Source organism: Sesamum indicum, linkage group LG3 (genome assembly GCF_000512975.1).
Source record: "Sesamum indicum cultivar Zhongzhi No. 13 linkage group LG3, S_indicum_v1.0, whole genome shotgun sequence".
In the NCBI taxonomy this organism is placed as follows: Eukaryota; Viridiplantae; Streptophyta; class Magnoliopsida; order Lamiales; family Pedaliaceae; genus Sesamum; species Sesamum indicum.
In genome coordinates, this window is record NC_026147.1 from 15,873,150 (window position 1) to 15,890,909 (window position 17,760).

The 17,760-nt window shown below is 33.1% G+C and overlaps 2 protein-coding genes across 2 annotated transcripts; both read left to right on the forward strand.

Moving 5' to 3' along the window:
* LOC105158541 (probable serine/threonine-protein kinase PBL25) lies at positions 4,713–8,045 on the forward strand. Its single transcript, XM_011075324.2, has 6 exons — positions 4,713–5,667; positions 5,786–6,043; positions 6,138–6,310; positions 6,409–6,488; positions 6,593–6,740; positions 7,415–8,045. The coding sequence occupies exons 1-6, from the start codon at positions 5,094–5,096 to the stop codon at positions 7,754–7,756; spliced, it is 1,575 nt and encodes a 524-aa protein (XP_011073626.1). The 5' UTR covers positions 4,713–5,093; the 3' UTR covers positions 7,757–8,045.
* Positions 16,607–17,312, forward strand: LOC105158542 (probable calcium-binding protein CML18). The gene has a single exon (XM_011075325.2). The coding sequence runs from the start codon at positions 16,713–16,715 to the stop codon at positions 17,157–17,159; it is 447 nt and encodes a 148-aa protein (XP_011073627.1). The 5' UTR covers positions 16,607–16,712; the 3' UTR covers positions 17,160–17,312.

Genomic DNA, 17,760 nt, shown 5'->3' on the forward strand with positions numbered 1-17,760 from the left:
CCGTCTCTCTCTCTCTGTTTTCTCCCGTTTACCCCTCTTACCTTGTTCCACCGCCATTCGCTTTCCAAAGCCAAGATAATGACTTTTGGAAAGCCACCCTTTTCTTTACCTTTTCACCGATTCTTCACCCCTTTTAAAAGGGGGCTTGGCCTTCGGTCAAAGGTAACCAGTTCCTTTTTACTTGGTGTCTTTCATCCTCTTCCTCTTCTTTCTCCTAAAGTTCTCTGTGAACTAGTGGTGGGTTTCAGTGACCGATTGTGTGGATCTTTGTAATCTGAAAGTTGAGGTGTTGTTGAGGTAGTGTGGTGGTCAACCATGGGTCATTTTGCTTGTGGGTGCAGTGTCTAGTGACCGTGTTCCCTATTATTTTGAATCTGGCTTTTCTGAGCCGTTTCATCCACATACTGTTATTCTTTATTATTTCAGTTTATTCAGCTTATTATTATTATTATTTGTGATTTATAATATTGGCTTGTAATTATTTAAGGGGTTTTGTACTCCATTTTGTAATAGTTGATAGGCTATTTTGTTGAAAGGAATTGCCTCGAAGGGTTTTCTTCCTCCCTACATATACCACATGCAAATACCTCAAATCAATCATCATATAATACAATATAGGATCATTCAAGTTTCCATTCTATTTAATTCTATCACACGAATCAAATGTGTCCTATATATATATGTCTTGTCCCAACCTAATTTGATTAATATTAATTAATTACGAATTAGGTGCATGGCTGACAAATCATGCAATAACTGCCTGTTTTTGGTCATCGTTCCACGTGGGGGCTCTTCTTCTATGAAAATGGCCTCGTGGCAGCCCATCTTATGTAATTTTAAATAAATTTTTGTGAATATTTATATTATTTTTAATGATGATATTAATATAATAATATTTGAATATATGATGTTGATTTAGTCATAATTGCGATCGGGTGTTGTTCATTATTATTTTGTAGGAATTTTATGAGTTTATTTTTACAAAAAAAATCTCATTGAGATGAACTTAAAATTTATAAATTGCTCAAAATTTTCATTTATAATAGATGTAAAACGCATACTAACATTAATAAGTACTGTATTTAATTAATAATTTGTAAATTAATTTACTCATTGATCAAGTGAAATAACATGAAATTTCGTAGAGTTAGGTAGTGGCCCAATAAAAAGAATTAAATTATTCGGACTTCATAATAATTTTAAATGAAATAATGTCTTTTTCCTTTACACTTATTTTATTTTTCTTTTTTCGAGACACTTATTTTATTTTTCTAAGTAAATAAGAATGAGAAATTTGGGATATTTGAGCCATGAGGATAGCACAAAACCAGTCACCAACAAAATTTCCTGTAAAAAATTAATTTTTTTTGGTTATATTATAAATGACCACAATTTAAAAATTATGGTAAATTAATATTATTAACTACATTTAAATAAAATCAGTATAAAAAATTAAATTTTCAATTACTACGATTAATCATATTTATCATGATTTTATCTGTATCAAAATATTTATCATGATTTTGATTACAATTAATATTTTGGCCTCACTTACAAAAATAATAACTAATAACTACTAAAGAGTTGTATTTAATTTGTATTTGTTATGATTTTTTTATCATAATAATTAATTAAAAAAATAATATTTCGTCTAATGATTGACGTACAATTAAATCTCATCAAGTGCCAATAACTTTCCGACATATCCCAACTTTGAATGACTCGACAAGTCACCAATTGCAAGAGCTTAAAACACTAAGAATATTTGGTCCCTCGCAACCACATTTCTCTAATCTAATTTATACGTCAACGTCAAGAAAAAAAATATAAAAATAAAAATATCAGACGTGCAAAGGCTACATTCTATGATTTATCCAAATAGATTTTGCATAATTAAGTAACCTATCATGCACCCACATTTCTCCTACCCAACCAGCTTAATATTGTCGGCTGAATTGATAAGAATGGAGTATTATTAATTAAATCGTTGTAAATTTATTTTCCTCTGTCGATATTAATCGAGTGTCTTGATAGATAATATGTAAATGTTCTAGAAATCTGTTGTCTTGGAGTATTCTTGGTTTGTAATGGTGATTGAAATCAAAGTCGTTGATTTTTTTCTTTTTTTTTTTTTAAAAAAAAAAACCCGTGATGCTTATTAGGACCACATATGTAAGTAATTTTTTAGTTCATGCATGTCATGTAAGTATTTATTTAGGTGGGGGATAGTAAATTCTGAGGATAATAATAATATTTCATTTTATGATATTATCATAATTATGTCTGAATAGTTTCATTACTATTCTTTTGCATTGTCACATTTGTAAAGAAGTTTTGAAGGACTCCCACTTTATTCTTTTGGATAAAAAGGGAAATAAGATTGGACCACATTTATGTCAATTTTCATAAATGTATATAATATTTACATCACGTGTGTTAAAGAAACATATATCATTTATATCACAATTAGGTCGGTCTAAATACTTTAAGTCAATAAAGTCTTGTTCGATTTGTAAGTTTGAGACTTTAATACTAAAAGATTGTGAATTCGAGTCTCACGAATGTGGATATATGTTTACTTCTATAGTAATTTGTTATTTTTCTGTCTCTTTTGAACGTATTTGTTGATTTCCATTATTGATGTATTAAATCAGTATCTGAATTTAAATATGTCGATAATGTAATCGGTCACATTCATTTTCAAGTGAGGTTTTGTTTTTCATATGAGAAAATGAAAATATATTTCTAATGATACTTTTTATGCCAGTTTTTTTTACGAAAAAAATAAGACTGAATGATATTAATGTATTTGGAATAATATATTTTTTTAATTAAAGACAAATAAAACTAAACGTGTTTAAAGCATGATGTTTCGCGATATTTTTGTACAAAAAATCGTGATGTTTCAATACGAAAAAGAAAAAAAGGCTTTAGGTTATAATTGTAGCAAATGTCGAAATCTGTAGCAAAAACTCTTCTATTACGAACTCACTATTCGTTTTGTTGGTAGAAAATACGGGGCTTATACAATTCTTCACTACGATCAAAATTCGTAGCAAAAGAGTATTTGCTACCGAAAAATTAACTTTTATCTCAACTTCAATTTGGATACGAAAAATTGTGGCAAAAACTAACAACTTCCTTTTAATTTTTTTTGCTACAAATTTTCTTTTGCAGTTAATAACAACCTTTTACTACGATATTTTTCTTGTATAAATATTTTGGTAATAAAAGATATATATTTTTAAATAGCATTTGTAATATTTTCAAAAAAATCATTGAATTTTATGATATTATTTTTTTTATACATAAAAGTTGTGATAGAATGCATTTCCAAAATTTATGATCCAGTACTGATGTAATTTAGGGCTTTGGCCAAAATACTATAATATGAAATGTTGCACAAGAATCTTGAATTTGTGGTGTGGTGTGGCTCAAAGGTAGAATTAGGAGGTGTTTTGATGAGTTTATAAACTTTCTACAAAGGGATAACTGAGATTGAGTAGGTGGAGTGATCCTTAGTTTTGTCTCTGTCTCTCATGCTACTTGCTACAATTTACTCACACTTTGGCTTCAATTGCATCCACATAATCTTAGTTTCAACACTTCACACCAATAATGGATCATCATAAAAATATTCAAGAAAGTAGCAAATTTCGTTTAACGAACCTGTTTGGACGAGTTTATAAACATTTTAATATATTTTAAAAGATGTTCTAAAATTTATAAACGTGTTTCGTAAATTTTTTAATGAAAGAGCTTGCAAGATTAGAAAATAAGATGATGGGAGCTTATAAACGAGTTTAGAAAAAAATAAGTAACTTATTTTTAAAGTTTTGACAAACTTTCAACTTTGATTTTATTAATTACAAAATTATTATTATTAACATTTCATATCCTTCATGATTTAATTTCATCTTTATCCGTTAAGAACTTATTTTTAAAAAAACACTTAATATCTTATAAACTAAAAAAATATTTGTGAGATGCATGAAAGTTACAATGTATTTTAAATAAGTTAACCAAACACAACATCAATAGTAGCAAGAGTTGCCAAAATGGGAAGGGCAAACCCATAAACACCGTATTGGATTTTTTTTATTACATGTTTCATCGTATTTTCTATTCCATTTAATATATAGATGTTATTTAAGAAAATTTGTCCTACACATTATATATATATAAATTAAATAAAATAGAAAATACGTACGGATTTGAAATTGAAAATCCATTTCCATAAACAATAGGCAGTAGAACAAAGGCCAGAATGAGCCAAAAAATGGCAAGGAGAGCCCATCTCTTCTGTCAAGAATGGTTGTTAGGGGATGAGAAATTGGCAAGTAATGGAATTGGATGGTCACCAAACTAGCATCATTACATCATCTTTGTTCTGGTTCTTGCTGCATTGAATTATTCTTTAATCATACCAAGATCCTCATTAAAAACCCCAGAACTCCCCTTTTCCATCACCACCCATACTATAATCTTGTCCAGATAATGTGAACTCCATTAATTTCAAGCAATCAGTGAGCCACAAGCATCTCCTCCCCCCCTTTGTCCCTCCTACTCCCCACTTTTTTATTGTCTGCTTCTCATTTTCTATGCAAGAATTGCAGTATTCTTGTGGGTTCTTGTCGTCTTTGTCCACCAACAATCTCAACCTCCCCCTCCCCCCCCACCCCACCCCACCCCTCCCATTTCCAATTTTCTTCATCATTTCACACTTTTCTTGCTCTTAGTATAATGTCATTGACACAGTAGCCTACTTGTCATCTAATTCACTGATCTGGGTGGGTCTTGTTTTGATTCTTGGGACCATCTCTCACCTTCTCCCATTAATATAATCACTGATTTCCAGACGGGTTTTTCGTTTTCGTGCATAAAAGTATTTGTTTATGCAATTCGGCATCCATTTTCCCAAGACTCTCTCTCCTTTTTTATCTTTTCACTCTTGAGGAGTGAATTCTCTCCTCTGCTTTCAAGCAAAGTTGCTTCAACTTTTTCTCTTTTTTCACCTTTTCTTTATGCTTTCTTGCCTTTTGGTATCTGGGTTTCTGTGTGTTCGCTTTTGGTGATTCATAATCATATCAAGAATGGGGTTTTCAAGAAATAGTTGCACCAACTCTATAGAGCCTCTCCACGCCTCGTTTTCCTCCAAAGCGCCAGCTCTAGGCCCTACTGATGATCATGAGTACTGTGAGAACTATGAATTTGATGATTTCGAAGTAAAGTTCAAGTCTTTACTGTACAAAATGATCTGGGATTTTGGTTTGGGTTGCGTCATTCCCCACCGCCGGCGCCGGAGCTCCGGCAAGAATGAGGAGAAGGAGGGTAACTGCGGTGGCCACAATTTGGAGCACAATAAGGCCTGGCTGCTGGCCGAGTCTGGTGGCTGTGGCGCGGAGGAGCCACACTCGGTTCACTCTTCTTTCAGGTTCAGTTTGTGCTCTCAAGTTGAGCTCGAGTCGATGGCCGTAAAAAGCAGCTGTTCTTCTGCTACTGTCTTGATGGTGAATTTGGACAATGGTTTCTTGACTGATTCTAAGTCTAAAGAGCTGAAATGGAGGAGAATTGAATCACTGGAGAGGAGTATTTCTCCTGTTGCACACTCTTTGATTCGGTTCAGCTACTCAGAAATTTTCTCTGCCACAAGAAATTTCTCTAAAGGTACTCTTATCATACGGTTTCTATTAATTCTTCTGAAATTTTGCATGAAAATCGAGTCTTGTGTGTGTGGGTATTTGGTCTCGATTTTCTCTGTGTATGATTGTGTTGCAATGAGTAGGTAGAGTTTTGGGAAGAGGAGCATTGAGCTGTGTGTTTAGAGGAAGAGTGGGATTTCGAAGAACTGCAGTGGCAATTAAGAGGTTGGATAAAGAAGACAAGGAATCATCAAAGGCGTTTTGTAGGGAATTGATGATTGCTAGTTCTCTGCATAATCGGCACATCGTTCCCCTGGTGGGATTTTGCATTGATGCTGAGGAGGGCTTGTTTTTGGTCTACAAGTATGTTTCCGGTGGAAGCCTAGAGCGATTCTTGCACGGTATTAGTCCGTTTCATTCTTGACATCTACTGTAGAGGCATGATTCAGTGATTTATGAAGTTTTTAGTAGCCTAAGATGAATGTTCATGTGCAGAGAAGAAGAGGGGAGTGAAGGGTGGCCCTGCACTTCCTTGGTCGGCCCGGTATAAGGTTGCCTTGGGAATTGCCGAGGCAATTGAGTATTTGCATAACGGAACGGAAAGATGCGTTGTTCATAGGGACATTAAGCCCTCAAACATCCTTCTTTCTTCAAAAAAGACACCCAAGGTGAGGAAAAGAACAAGATTTTCTCGTGCAATTTCAACAAAATTTCCTATAGATGCATTGGCTTTATGCAGTATTTATTTATGTGGTTATTTGTACAGTTATGTGACTTCGGATTAGCATCATGGACTCCTGCACCATCAATTCCATTCCTTTGCAAGACTGTTAAAGGCACATTTGGGTATGATCTCTTTAACTTTTATGTGCAAGAATCATATAGTACCATGTGTTTTTGTTCAAGAATTAACCAAGATTGTTCTTTTCTGGTTTGTTTGAATCTTACAGGTACTTGGCTCCTGAATATTTCCAGCACGGTAAAGTATCCGATAAAACTGATGTTTATGCCTTCGGGGTCGTGCTCTTGGAACTAATAACCGGCAGGAAGCCAATTGAGTCAAAAAGAGGACCAGGAGAAGAAAATCTGGTTTTGTGGGTAGGTCACTGCTTTAATTTCTGCCTCATTTCCTTCTAATTCGTTTCTCCTTCTGCAGCTCAATTCGTCCTGATTTCACATTCCGTGGTATATTAAGCCTTACTCACTCTGTTCCAACTGAAGATCATTAATTTCGAATTGTATATGTTAACTCATCGAGCAGCGGGTAACTTCGCTAATAATCCAAATCAGTGACTCTTTTTCTCTATAGATAATATAAATTTCCTCGCAACTAAATTTCTTAAGACGCCAGTTAGAAATAGGGAACTTGGTTAGCTCAGCAGTTTTTCTACCTAGCAGTCACTAGGACCTGTGCGGATGTTAGTCTTCGAACCTGAGTATTAAGTGAATGGATCAGTCCCGACTATTTTTAAGCAGACAATATAGTACGATGCTGAAAGCCCCTGGTTGTCTATATTAGATTAATTCTTTCCAGATCAGGTCTGATCAGAATGAAGTACTAACATGTCAAGTGCTATTATACCAGTAAAATTCATATGAATGATGCTCTCCTTATACTTCTCATCAATCACATTGCAACTGTGATTCATTGGCCATTTGATTGGCTTGGCCTATGTTGAACCGGTTGGAGCTAGACTTTCTTGTTAATACCACATTTACTTTTAGACAAAAATCGAGTCTTAAACACAAACTTTCATTCTTGTTCTTTCCAGGCAAAGCCACTACTACAACAAGGAGGCCTGGAAAAACTGCTTGATCCACGTCTAAAATTCCACCCAAAGAACTCAACTCAGGTAACCCGTATGGTTCGAGCAGCAACTGCCTGCATAAACAACGAGGAGTCCCGCAGGCCCGAGATGAGCGAGATCATCAGGATACTGAGAGGAGATGAGACCAGAGGCTTAAGCAGAAAGAAGGTTATCTTGCCAGCAAACAGCACTGTGATTGAATGTTACCCTCAGTTGCAACGAACAAAGAGCGAGATGAAGAGCCACTTTGCATTGGCCATGCTGGGAGTTGAGCTTGAGGACGACGATTACCTGTACTCCCGGTGACACCACTGTAACTTTTGAAATCTTCTGCCTCGGTTATTGGTTATCCTCGGGCTTTTTCATTGCATAGATTTCGATTGTTTTTCCGGTCGAGCTCTTTGTTGTAGGTCTTTTTTCCAAGAAATGAAACATTAACCTTAGAATTTAACAGTGTTTGATTTTTGTATAGAACTGATAGCTGTTGTGATTGTATAGCTCTGCATTTTTTTCCATAACATGGAAGAATGGCATCGATTATTTTTTGCCAAGTTAAAAGAGTGCAGAGGATTTAATTTGAACAAGTGTAGATTGACTTTCGCTGTTGTAATTTGGCTGAATCATAGTAGACTGTATTTGTCCGTGTTTGTTTGATTTATGTATTTAGTGGGCATGTGAAGTGATCCATGTTCCTGGAAATAGTACAATGCTGTCATGTTCAAATAATGCACGATAACGTGGGCATTAATTATTGACATTTTTTTTAATATTTTATAATATGCAATTTATTACCTCATTTAATGTCTAAATTCAAAAATTAATTCAATACATTAAAAATTCAAATCAATCTTTACATTCAAACGGGATAAATAAATAAAAAATATACTATTAACAAAAGATATATTATTCATACTCGAACCACAATATTTTATTAAAGTTTTGTGAGGACTTAATTTTACCTATGAAGCAAGCTCATTGTCTATTAACAATATTTTGTTGAACAAGTTAATTATAAAAAAAAAAGATTAAGGCATTAGTGAGTGGAGAAGCATAAAAGTAGAAGAAAACAATTTTGAAAACACTTAAGCTATTAGAAGAAAAGAATTTAATATTTTTTATACGTCTACAATTGTGGTTGGTGCTAAATAAATGAAGATGCATTTTACTTGCATAAACCAAATATAGGGATAAAATTATATCACTTATAGAATTTAGGGATAATTGTACTTTTGGTCCCATATCCTCTTCCCATTTTTGGTCCCAAACTTTATGAGATCGACACTTTAGACCTCAAAACCTTAATTTTTGATGGCGTTAGTTGGGCGCATTAGTTTTTAACGGAAGCAGCACGTGAATAGCATGCCATTAGCTGACCGTTTTTTGAGCCAACAGAAAATGAGGGAAGAAATTTGTCATCATGACAAACTTAAGTGCAGTAGTTGCCGTAACAAAAAAGAACAAAGTGGTGAAGAAAAGTGAGGGTTTTGGGTGAAGAAAAAATGAGGGTTTTGGGTGTAATTAAGTGCAGCAGTAGTTTTGGATGGATAAACACTTTTTGGTTTTGCTATAATTATTTTGTCTTGACACATACTATTAGGAGCGCAATCCCATGTTTTTGGCAGTTTGGTTGCAAGCCTTTGAGTTGTTTCAGGACCTATTTTGCTTGTCCTTATTAGCACAATTTGGTTTAGTGGATGCTATGGTTTTTGACCCTTGCTTTGGGCATAATATGGGATATCAAGTGTTATTTCTTAGCGGGCAGAATCTCATTTTTGGTTCCACTAGATAGGGTTCTTCTTACTTTTGGTTTCGAGCTTCACGTGTTTAACATTTTTGGTCCAAAATCCTATTTTTTTTTAACAGAAGTGCTCATGTTCTGTTAACAATTAGCGAAAACGGCACGTGACAAGTTACGTGCCGTTAGTCAACTGGTAGCTAGCAAAAAATAAAAATAGAAGATCAAGCTTGTGTTCAGTTTTTTGGAGGAAAAAAAAGGGGCGAAAAAATATTTTTTTGTTATTTATATATGTAAATAACCTACAAGCACTATTTTCACCTTAATCTTGAGAGAAATAGACCAAAAGATGTCACAAATATCTCAAAATGCTTCAAATATTGAATGCTATTATGGCAAAACTGCTCATTTGAAGATCTCATGGACAAGTGACAATCCGGGTAGAAGGTTTTATAGTTTCTTCGAGGAGAGGTAGAGGTGGATGTGGATGTGGATGTTTTTATGTGATTTGATCCATCAATGTGCGTAAGAGCTACAGTAGTAATTCCTGGATTGTTGCGCCGACTGAATTTGCAAGAAGAAAAAATTCGACAATTGCGTCGAAGTAATCGAATTTTGATTTCTGTAATGATCAGATTTTTTTTTTCTGTTGTTATGTATGTTGGTAGTTTGAACAATTATATTATTATGTATTATTTGATGTTTTTATATATTACTAGATGACCTTTTCGTAATGGTTAATTATGTGTCAAAAGAATAATGGATGTCTTTTTTGTAAGTAAATTTAGTTTATGTTGTGTTTAAATGTGTAAGCATAAGTCTTGAAGCAATAAAAATAGAAACTAGAATCGCACAAGCATTGAATTGCAAAAAAACAGAAAATATACTCAAATGAATTGATTTTGATCATTACTGAAATATGTTGTAAAGTGCAACTTTACATGCTTAAAACTTACCAAATACTACCACTTTACAAAATCAAAATGTGCCAAAACATCCCCCAAAAGTCTTGCAGTAAGTGCAACATTTTGTTTAACAATATATCATACTTTGGAAAATAATTAAAATGAGCCATGCTCCGATGTGCTGGAGCCTTTTCACTCAGCCACTCAACCACTTTGGGATCTAATTTAGCCAATTCCTCTATTTTGAAATTAAATTCATTCACTATTGTTGCTTTTGCAGCATTTGACAACCCTTTCTTGAAAGTTAACCCTCTAAATCCAACAGTTTTCATGTTGACATGTAAGTACCTCATACAGAATCTATTATCTTTGCCAAGGAACACACACTCAAATGCAAGAATCAATCCTTTTTGCTTGTCACTCATAAAAGTGTATGTGTCATCCCTCATAATATGCAAATCATCCTTTAACAATTCCAAAAACCATTGGTATGTTTTCCTAGTATCTCCAGAAAGCACAACATGAGCCAAAGTGTAAAAGTTATTATTTGGGTCAATAGAAACTGCTATTAGCAGAACAACTCCATAGGTACCCTTTAGATAACACCCATCACCACTATCACAGGTCTACAGCCAAATAAAAACCTTTGCTTCAAAGCATCAAAGCACACATAGAATTTAGAAAACTTTCTCTACCAATACCATCATCCCAATCTATCATTACCATCATTACTGTGGACTCAGGATTACTGCTTCTTAATTCTGATGCATAGTCCCACAAAATATCAAATTGATCTTCAGCTTTGCCTTCAATTTTTTCAATTGTTTTTTATTTGCTCTATGTTCTTGATTTTTTGATACATGACACTAAGTTCTTTAATTACATTATTTCTGAAACTCTTCACATTTCTTTTAGGATCTATTCTGAAAGCACCTTCATATTTGGTTGACAACCATTTGCTATTCACATTGTCCAAGAGGTCTTCAAATGAGCACCTTTACGACAATAGCATTCAATATTGGGAGTATTTTGAGAGGATTGTGACATATTTTTAGTAGCTCGATTTTTAGTACAGAGGGAAAAAAATACAAATTTTTGTAGTAGATTTTTTCTACCTTAATTGGTGAATTTGTGGATGTATATATTGGCAAGAGGGAGGGTAAGGTTTTTTTGGGGCCAGATTTCCCTCCAAAATTCATCAACCAACATCAACAACATTTTTTTTGGCTCAAAATATAGTTAGGGAACGACATGACTATTCATATGCTGTTTTCGTAAAAACTAACGTCTTGGGACTAACACCAGTAAAGAATTAGGGTTTTGAGGTCTAAAGTGTTGACCCCGTAAAGTTCGGGATAAAAAATAAGAAGAGGTCTATCTTGTGGGATCAAAAGTGCAATGATCCCTAGAATTTATATTGTACTGGCATTGAATGTGACATGCTTCCTATTATTTAATAGTACTAATTATATTTAGGTTCCTTTTAAAAATGTGAAATTACATTTTTTTAAAAAAATTTTCAAAATTCCACTTAGACCCTCTTTGAGAATTATCCGTTTATTACTGACCTTCTTCCATTAAGTTTCATAGTCACCATTCAATACACAACTCAAACACCCTAATTGTTCTATTTTGTCTGAGAAGATTGTTGCGAGAAACAATTAAAGCATAAAGTAAATAAGCACAACGACGACATCTGCCAATTTATCTCGTTTATTCATAATCCAATGCTATTACAAACGAAATAATTGCTTAAATAGATTACAAAAAACCAATCTATTAACTTTTCTGTCACTTATTCTAATAGACCCCTCTCAAATGGATGAGGTATCCGCTATAAATGGGCCTCGTACCGCTTTGCGAAGGGTAACGCTGCTTTGACATTGGCACACAAAAAATTCTTATACGTGTTTATACATGCTCTTATTTTACTATGCAATTATGTTTTTCATATTCATTATCATGTTTATTGTTTATTGACTTAATCGTCGGAATGCTAACATATTTTTTACAAATATCTTTTCCAACACTTGCAAGAACTTGGGTAAAAAATTTTAAGTTGGACCCATTTGAACAAACAACTTTTTATTCACATCATGATCATATAATCTCTACTTCCACAATTAAACTGACAACAAAGAACTATCCACTACACATACATCATTTGATGCTCCATCAATAATGAAAAACAGAATCAGAATCTCTCGATACGTCGACATCTAATAAATTGTTGTTGGTGATATTTAATCCGAACAACCAATTGATTACACATTTGTTTTATCATTTTCAGAATATTTCAATGGACAAAAGGATTATATAGTGCTCAAATTTGAATAAACAACGGAATCTATATATATATATATATGGTCAACGCATATATCATAGAGGTTATTAGCTGATAATTGAACAAAAATATATGATTGTTTAAAATTATTTTTTTTAAAATTCTAAAATAATAAATATTTTCTTCAATTAAATAATGTAACATTATTCATATGAATCATAAAAAAAAAATGGAGTGTGAATACTTGTTAACAGATCAATTCATGTAATTTTTCATATTTGTATCTGGAAAGCAAGTGCAAGCCTATGTGATTTTCCACTTACGGCTTCCTAGTTGAATTCCAAAAGCTTCTTAACTTACGTTCTTGTCAAATATGTTATATCAGAAAAGCAAGTGCAGCTCTGTTCAGGGCGTTCGCTAAGTTCTACCCTCTCCAACGTCTGCTGCCCATCGAACTTCCAAGCTCCGTTGGGACATAGGCTAGAACCATCAGGTTCGTCTTTGCAAAAATCAGAGGCAACTAATAGCATACAAACATTGAGAAAAAATGTGTGTGTGTGTTTCAACAACACGCTAAGGGTGGCAAACGAGCCGAGCCTGCTTGCGAGTTTTGTGAGTCGGCTCGATTTTGAGCTCGACTCGAGTTCAATATTCTCTATTCTAACGAGTTTTTTCATTTTATTTTTGATTTTTTTATATATATTTTTATTTTTGAGCTCTGCTCGAGCTCGACTCATTTACACTCCATTCAACACGCTAGTTATATAGCACATATTCAAGATTCAACCCTAAACTGTTGCAGTCATGACTTATCACTGGTGGGGAGATTTTTTTACTTTTTTTAATCTTTTTATGCCGTTTTTTTTCTTTTTAAATATTCAATATGAGGGCATTTCGGAATTCTGGATTTTACTCACCAAATAAATAATTTTAAGGAATTTAAGCTTAATATAATTGTATAAATATAGATATAAAGTGTTCATTAATTTAAATCATATTTTATACATTAAATATATTAGATGATATATGAAGTAACCCTGGCTGGTTTAAATTAAAAAAAAAAGAAGATGATATATGAAGTAGGAATCAAAATGGATTCCTTTTCAAGTGAACTCTGTGCTGGCCCACACACTACCACAATATATATTAAATAATTTTATGGTCCACGACCAAATTTGAGATAAGCTCAACATCCATCATCATATCTCACTGGCATGGCTCTTTTTTCCACCAAATCTGCTAGACCCACTAACAAAAACCAGCCCACTATCCAACCCAGTAAAAAAACCCGACCCAATAGCCCTACCCGACCCAGTCCATTAGAAACCCCTAAAAGCTACCCTCATTCTTATTTTCTGCAATTCTCTCTCTCTCTCTCTCTCTCTCTCATTCTTGGCCGTGACAGCAACCCTCTCCCTCTCTCTTGTTCTTTGTTTTTTCTTTTTCTTCATTTTCAATGATTTTGAAAATGCAATCACTTCCCAAAATCACCCCCTCTCACTCTATTTCTACGGTATAAATTTCCCCTGATCCAAGAAAAATAGACAAGAAAAAGAAGCAAAAATCGAGTGAGTTTTGAGATCTTTGCGATATTTTTAAGTGGTTGGCTCTTTGTGGACGATCCTAACGTTTTTCTTGGTGAAAATATGGAGCAACCGTGAGATTGGTTCCCGACCTTTGTGGCCGTGTCTTGTCTCGTCGGATCTCGGCTCCCTGAGCCGTTTTACTGCTTTATTTTAATATTCGATTGTACTATTATTATTCTTTTAATATTCATTTGTAAGATAGTTTATATTATTAAGGGTCTGAAAAATCCTCAATTTTGTAATTGATTAGGTTCTATTTTTGGGGCTTTTACAGAAGGGATAAATTCCCAACAGTATGGCATTGACGATCACAACCCCTAGTTGCTTTTCCTTTCTTCCACTCCACTCTAACATGATAAACTTCCCCAACCCTTCAAAATACGTCACTACATCTCCTTAAGTACAAGTATATAACATCACCCATAGTTATGATTTAGTAGTTAATATTCAACGTTGTCATGTTCATGATGAGGCAATAAGTATTTCAAATTAAGTCGAATATATTATTGTTCAAATTTGTTTGAATTAATATCGAAATTCAAAAAAATTGTGTTTGTATATTGATACAATCAAAGCTTAAATGAGCTTTTATTGATTCAAACATGAATTGAGCTCGAGCAATTCGATATTTTCAAGTATATTTTATTATTTTTTGTACTAATCGAATCGAGTTCGAAAGCTTTCAGAACAAAAATATTTGTAAAATATAACAAATCGAATTCAAATTAGCTTTTATTGATCGATTTCAGTCGAATATCGAATAGTTTATTTAGTTTTTAGCCCTACTCACTATGTGGGCGTGAACATGTCAAGGCATTTGGTGAGACTAAATATATGCTTTCACATGTGTATTAATTTTCATATGATTCAGCCTTGATTTTAGCGACAATAGGTCAGCTATAGAGTTTTCAAAAAGAGAGAGTAATTTGTGGTCTTGCCAATAAATAATGAATGCATGTAAAAGATAATAAATGAGATACTTATACTAATGTCAGGAGTTTTATAGTATGGTAGGGTGTACATAATTATTATATAGTTTATGTATAAAAATTCTTTTATACCCTTATAAACAAATTTAATGTTATTGATATATCCATAAAATTTCAACTAAACGATAATTTATTGAAGTTTTGATATTAATTATATTTTTGGATTATATCTAAGGAAAAACTTACATATATAAGAACATGCCGTTCAATTTTTTTAATCCGCCCACCTAACCCTTAAATAATCCAAATAGACCAATTCGATATACTCAATTTGAAAAAATAATTTAATAGTTTTAACCCGCACTTATTAAAATCTGGTTAAACCAATAATATTTTAGTTTAATGATTATTATTCATGTCATATAAATAAGTTCGAAGTTATGAATTTAAATTTTATTATATGTGTAATCTTATTTTATATGAATATTTGTCATACTTAATGTATATTGTCATAATTTATAATTTATTATCCATAATTAATTATATTAATGCATCGATTGGATTGAATATACTGTTCAATTTATTAAAATATTGATGTAAATTATATTTATAATTTCTTTTAGAATTCGTCAAGAGACAATATATATCCCTACATACTCTTGTCGAGTGCATAATTCGACCCGTCAACTAATTTAATTAGCTAAAAATTCACAAAGTCAAATTACTCCCTGATTCTTCCGGATCAAATTTGATCACATTAATTTAAATGAGACATGTTATAAATTTTATTATACTTTTTATATACTTATATATGATTTCTCTTAAATTATAAATCAAATACATAAAAATATATTTATTATATAATTAATTTCAACTTAACCGAATCAAAATCAGATTAAAATTTGGGGATAATTACATTTACACTCCTTGACCTATGGTCTGTTTACACAAATCATCCCTATTTTTTAGATAATTACACATATACCCACCAAATGTCAATATTACTTACACAAATCATCCCTTACTTTTTTGAAAAATTATAAATACACCCCTTAAAAATATTAGTATCATTATACAAACTACACCTATTTTTTGACTGTCAGGAATAGTTTTTGTAATTATACAAAGCATTGTGATAATTATATAAATAAACCATAAATTAGGGTTGTAAATATAATTATCCCTAAAATTTATTACTCATTCTTATATCATATTTTATTTTTTTAAGACACACATTCACTCAACTCATACTCAGTATTTAAAGGTTATAATTGTATTATAAATTTCATTCATTAATAATTTATACACACACAATTACAATATCAAGCATATATGATTAATCAATAACTATAATTATAAAATAGTTATTATCAAGACACACTAATTCCCACACATTGATGGGATGTAGCTCATATAAAATAATTATTATCAAAATACACTAATTTCCACATGTTGATGGGATTGAACCATAATTTTTTGATCATAAAGTATTAATTTCGGCAATTAAAGAAGCCCCAAGACAAGATTTGAGTACTAAACCGTTGGCTGGCTGCTCGAAAGGGACTCGTCTCACGTTTAGCTGTTGACTAGTTGCCTAGAAACCTACCTACCTAAATTTTGGTTTCTCTTGTTCAAAAAAGTTAAGAAAATACTCATTATGTCTTATGTTCGGACAATAGAAAGTTAAGAGATAAATAAAAAAAAAAAGTAAAATAGGAAACTGAATTCTCACTCCACGCGTAGAAACCGTGTATTTCTCCCCTTCAAATGCCCAGCCGCAAGCTGCCCCACCCCATAGCAGTCGGCAAAGTTCTGTTATAGTAATGGAGAGAAATTCAGACTCGAATCAACAACACGACGAAGTTGAGAAAGTCTTCAACAAGTTCGACGCCAACGGGGATGGAAAGATTTCGTCGGCGGAACTCGGCGCCGTGCTCAACGGCCTGGGCTCCGCAATGTCCGCCGACGAGGTGGAGCGCGTGATGTTGGAGCTGGACACAGACGGCGACGGATTCATCGACCTGAATGAGTTCAAGGCCTTCCACTACGGCGGCGGAGACGAGGGCAGGGAGTTGAAGGATGCGTTTGACTTGTACGACAAGGACAAGAACGGGAGGATCTCGGCGAGCGAGCTGCACGGGGTGCTCCGGAATCTGGGGGAGAAGTGCTCCGTCAAGGACTGCGAAGGAATGATCAGCTCCTTCGACGTCGACGGCGATGGCTGCATTAATTTCGAAGAGTTCAAGAAGATGATGACTGGGGCTTCATGATTCGCATAATTCTGTAAAACTCACAACATCTTTTTGCTCTTTTTCGTCGTGTGGCTATTTGATATTTATAATTAATATATTAAATTTATCGATTATTGTCAAAATCTAAATATTCTATTACATCTTCTATTCTATGTCATAGACATAATTTTACTTTTGATATCTTTGCTATACTTCTGTCCAAATCACTAAATTTGGGTACCTAAAATTTGCATTTTCATCATTGTTCTTAGTTACTTTCCGTTAGTTTGACCATTAGCAATCCTTTTTTAGAGGAAAAATAGATGGGATTTTGTTAAATAGCCATATTTGGTAGTCATAGACATCAATATGCAAAAGAGGTTTGAGAGTTGAATTGAGGAAAATTTAAAAAAAAAAAAAAAAAAAAAAAGAGGAATGAGGAGAAATTAGTTTCCATCATTTTCAAAGGCAGAGAAATCGGTTAAAAGGCATTAACAAAAAATTCTTACCCGAATCAAGTTTGACTGAACCAAATCAATTACAAAGTAAGTGTATTATACTTGCAATATGATTGGTTATTTTTCTTGAATTATACACCTTTCATATGATAAGTACAATTATACTTATAATATGATTGATT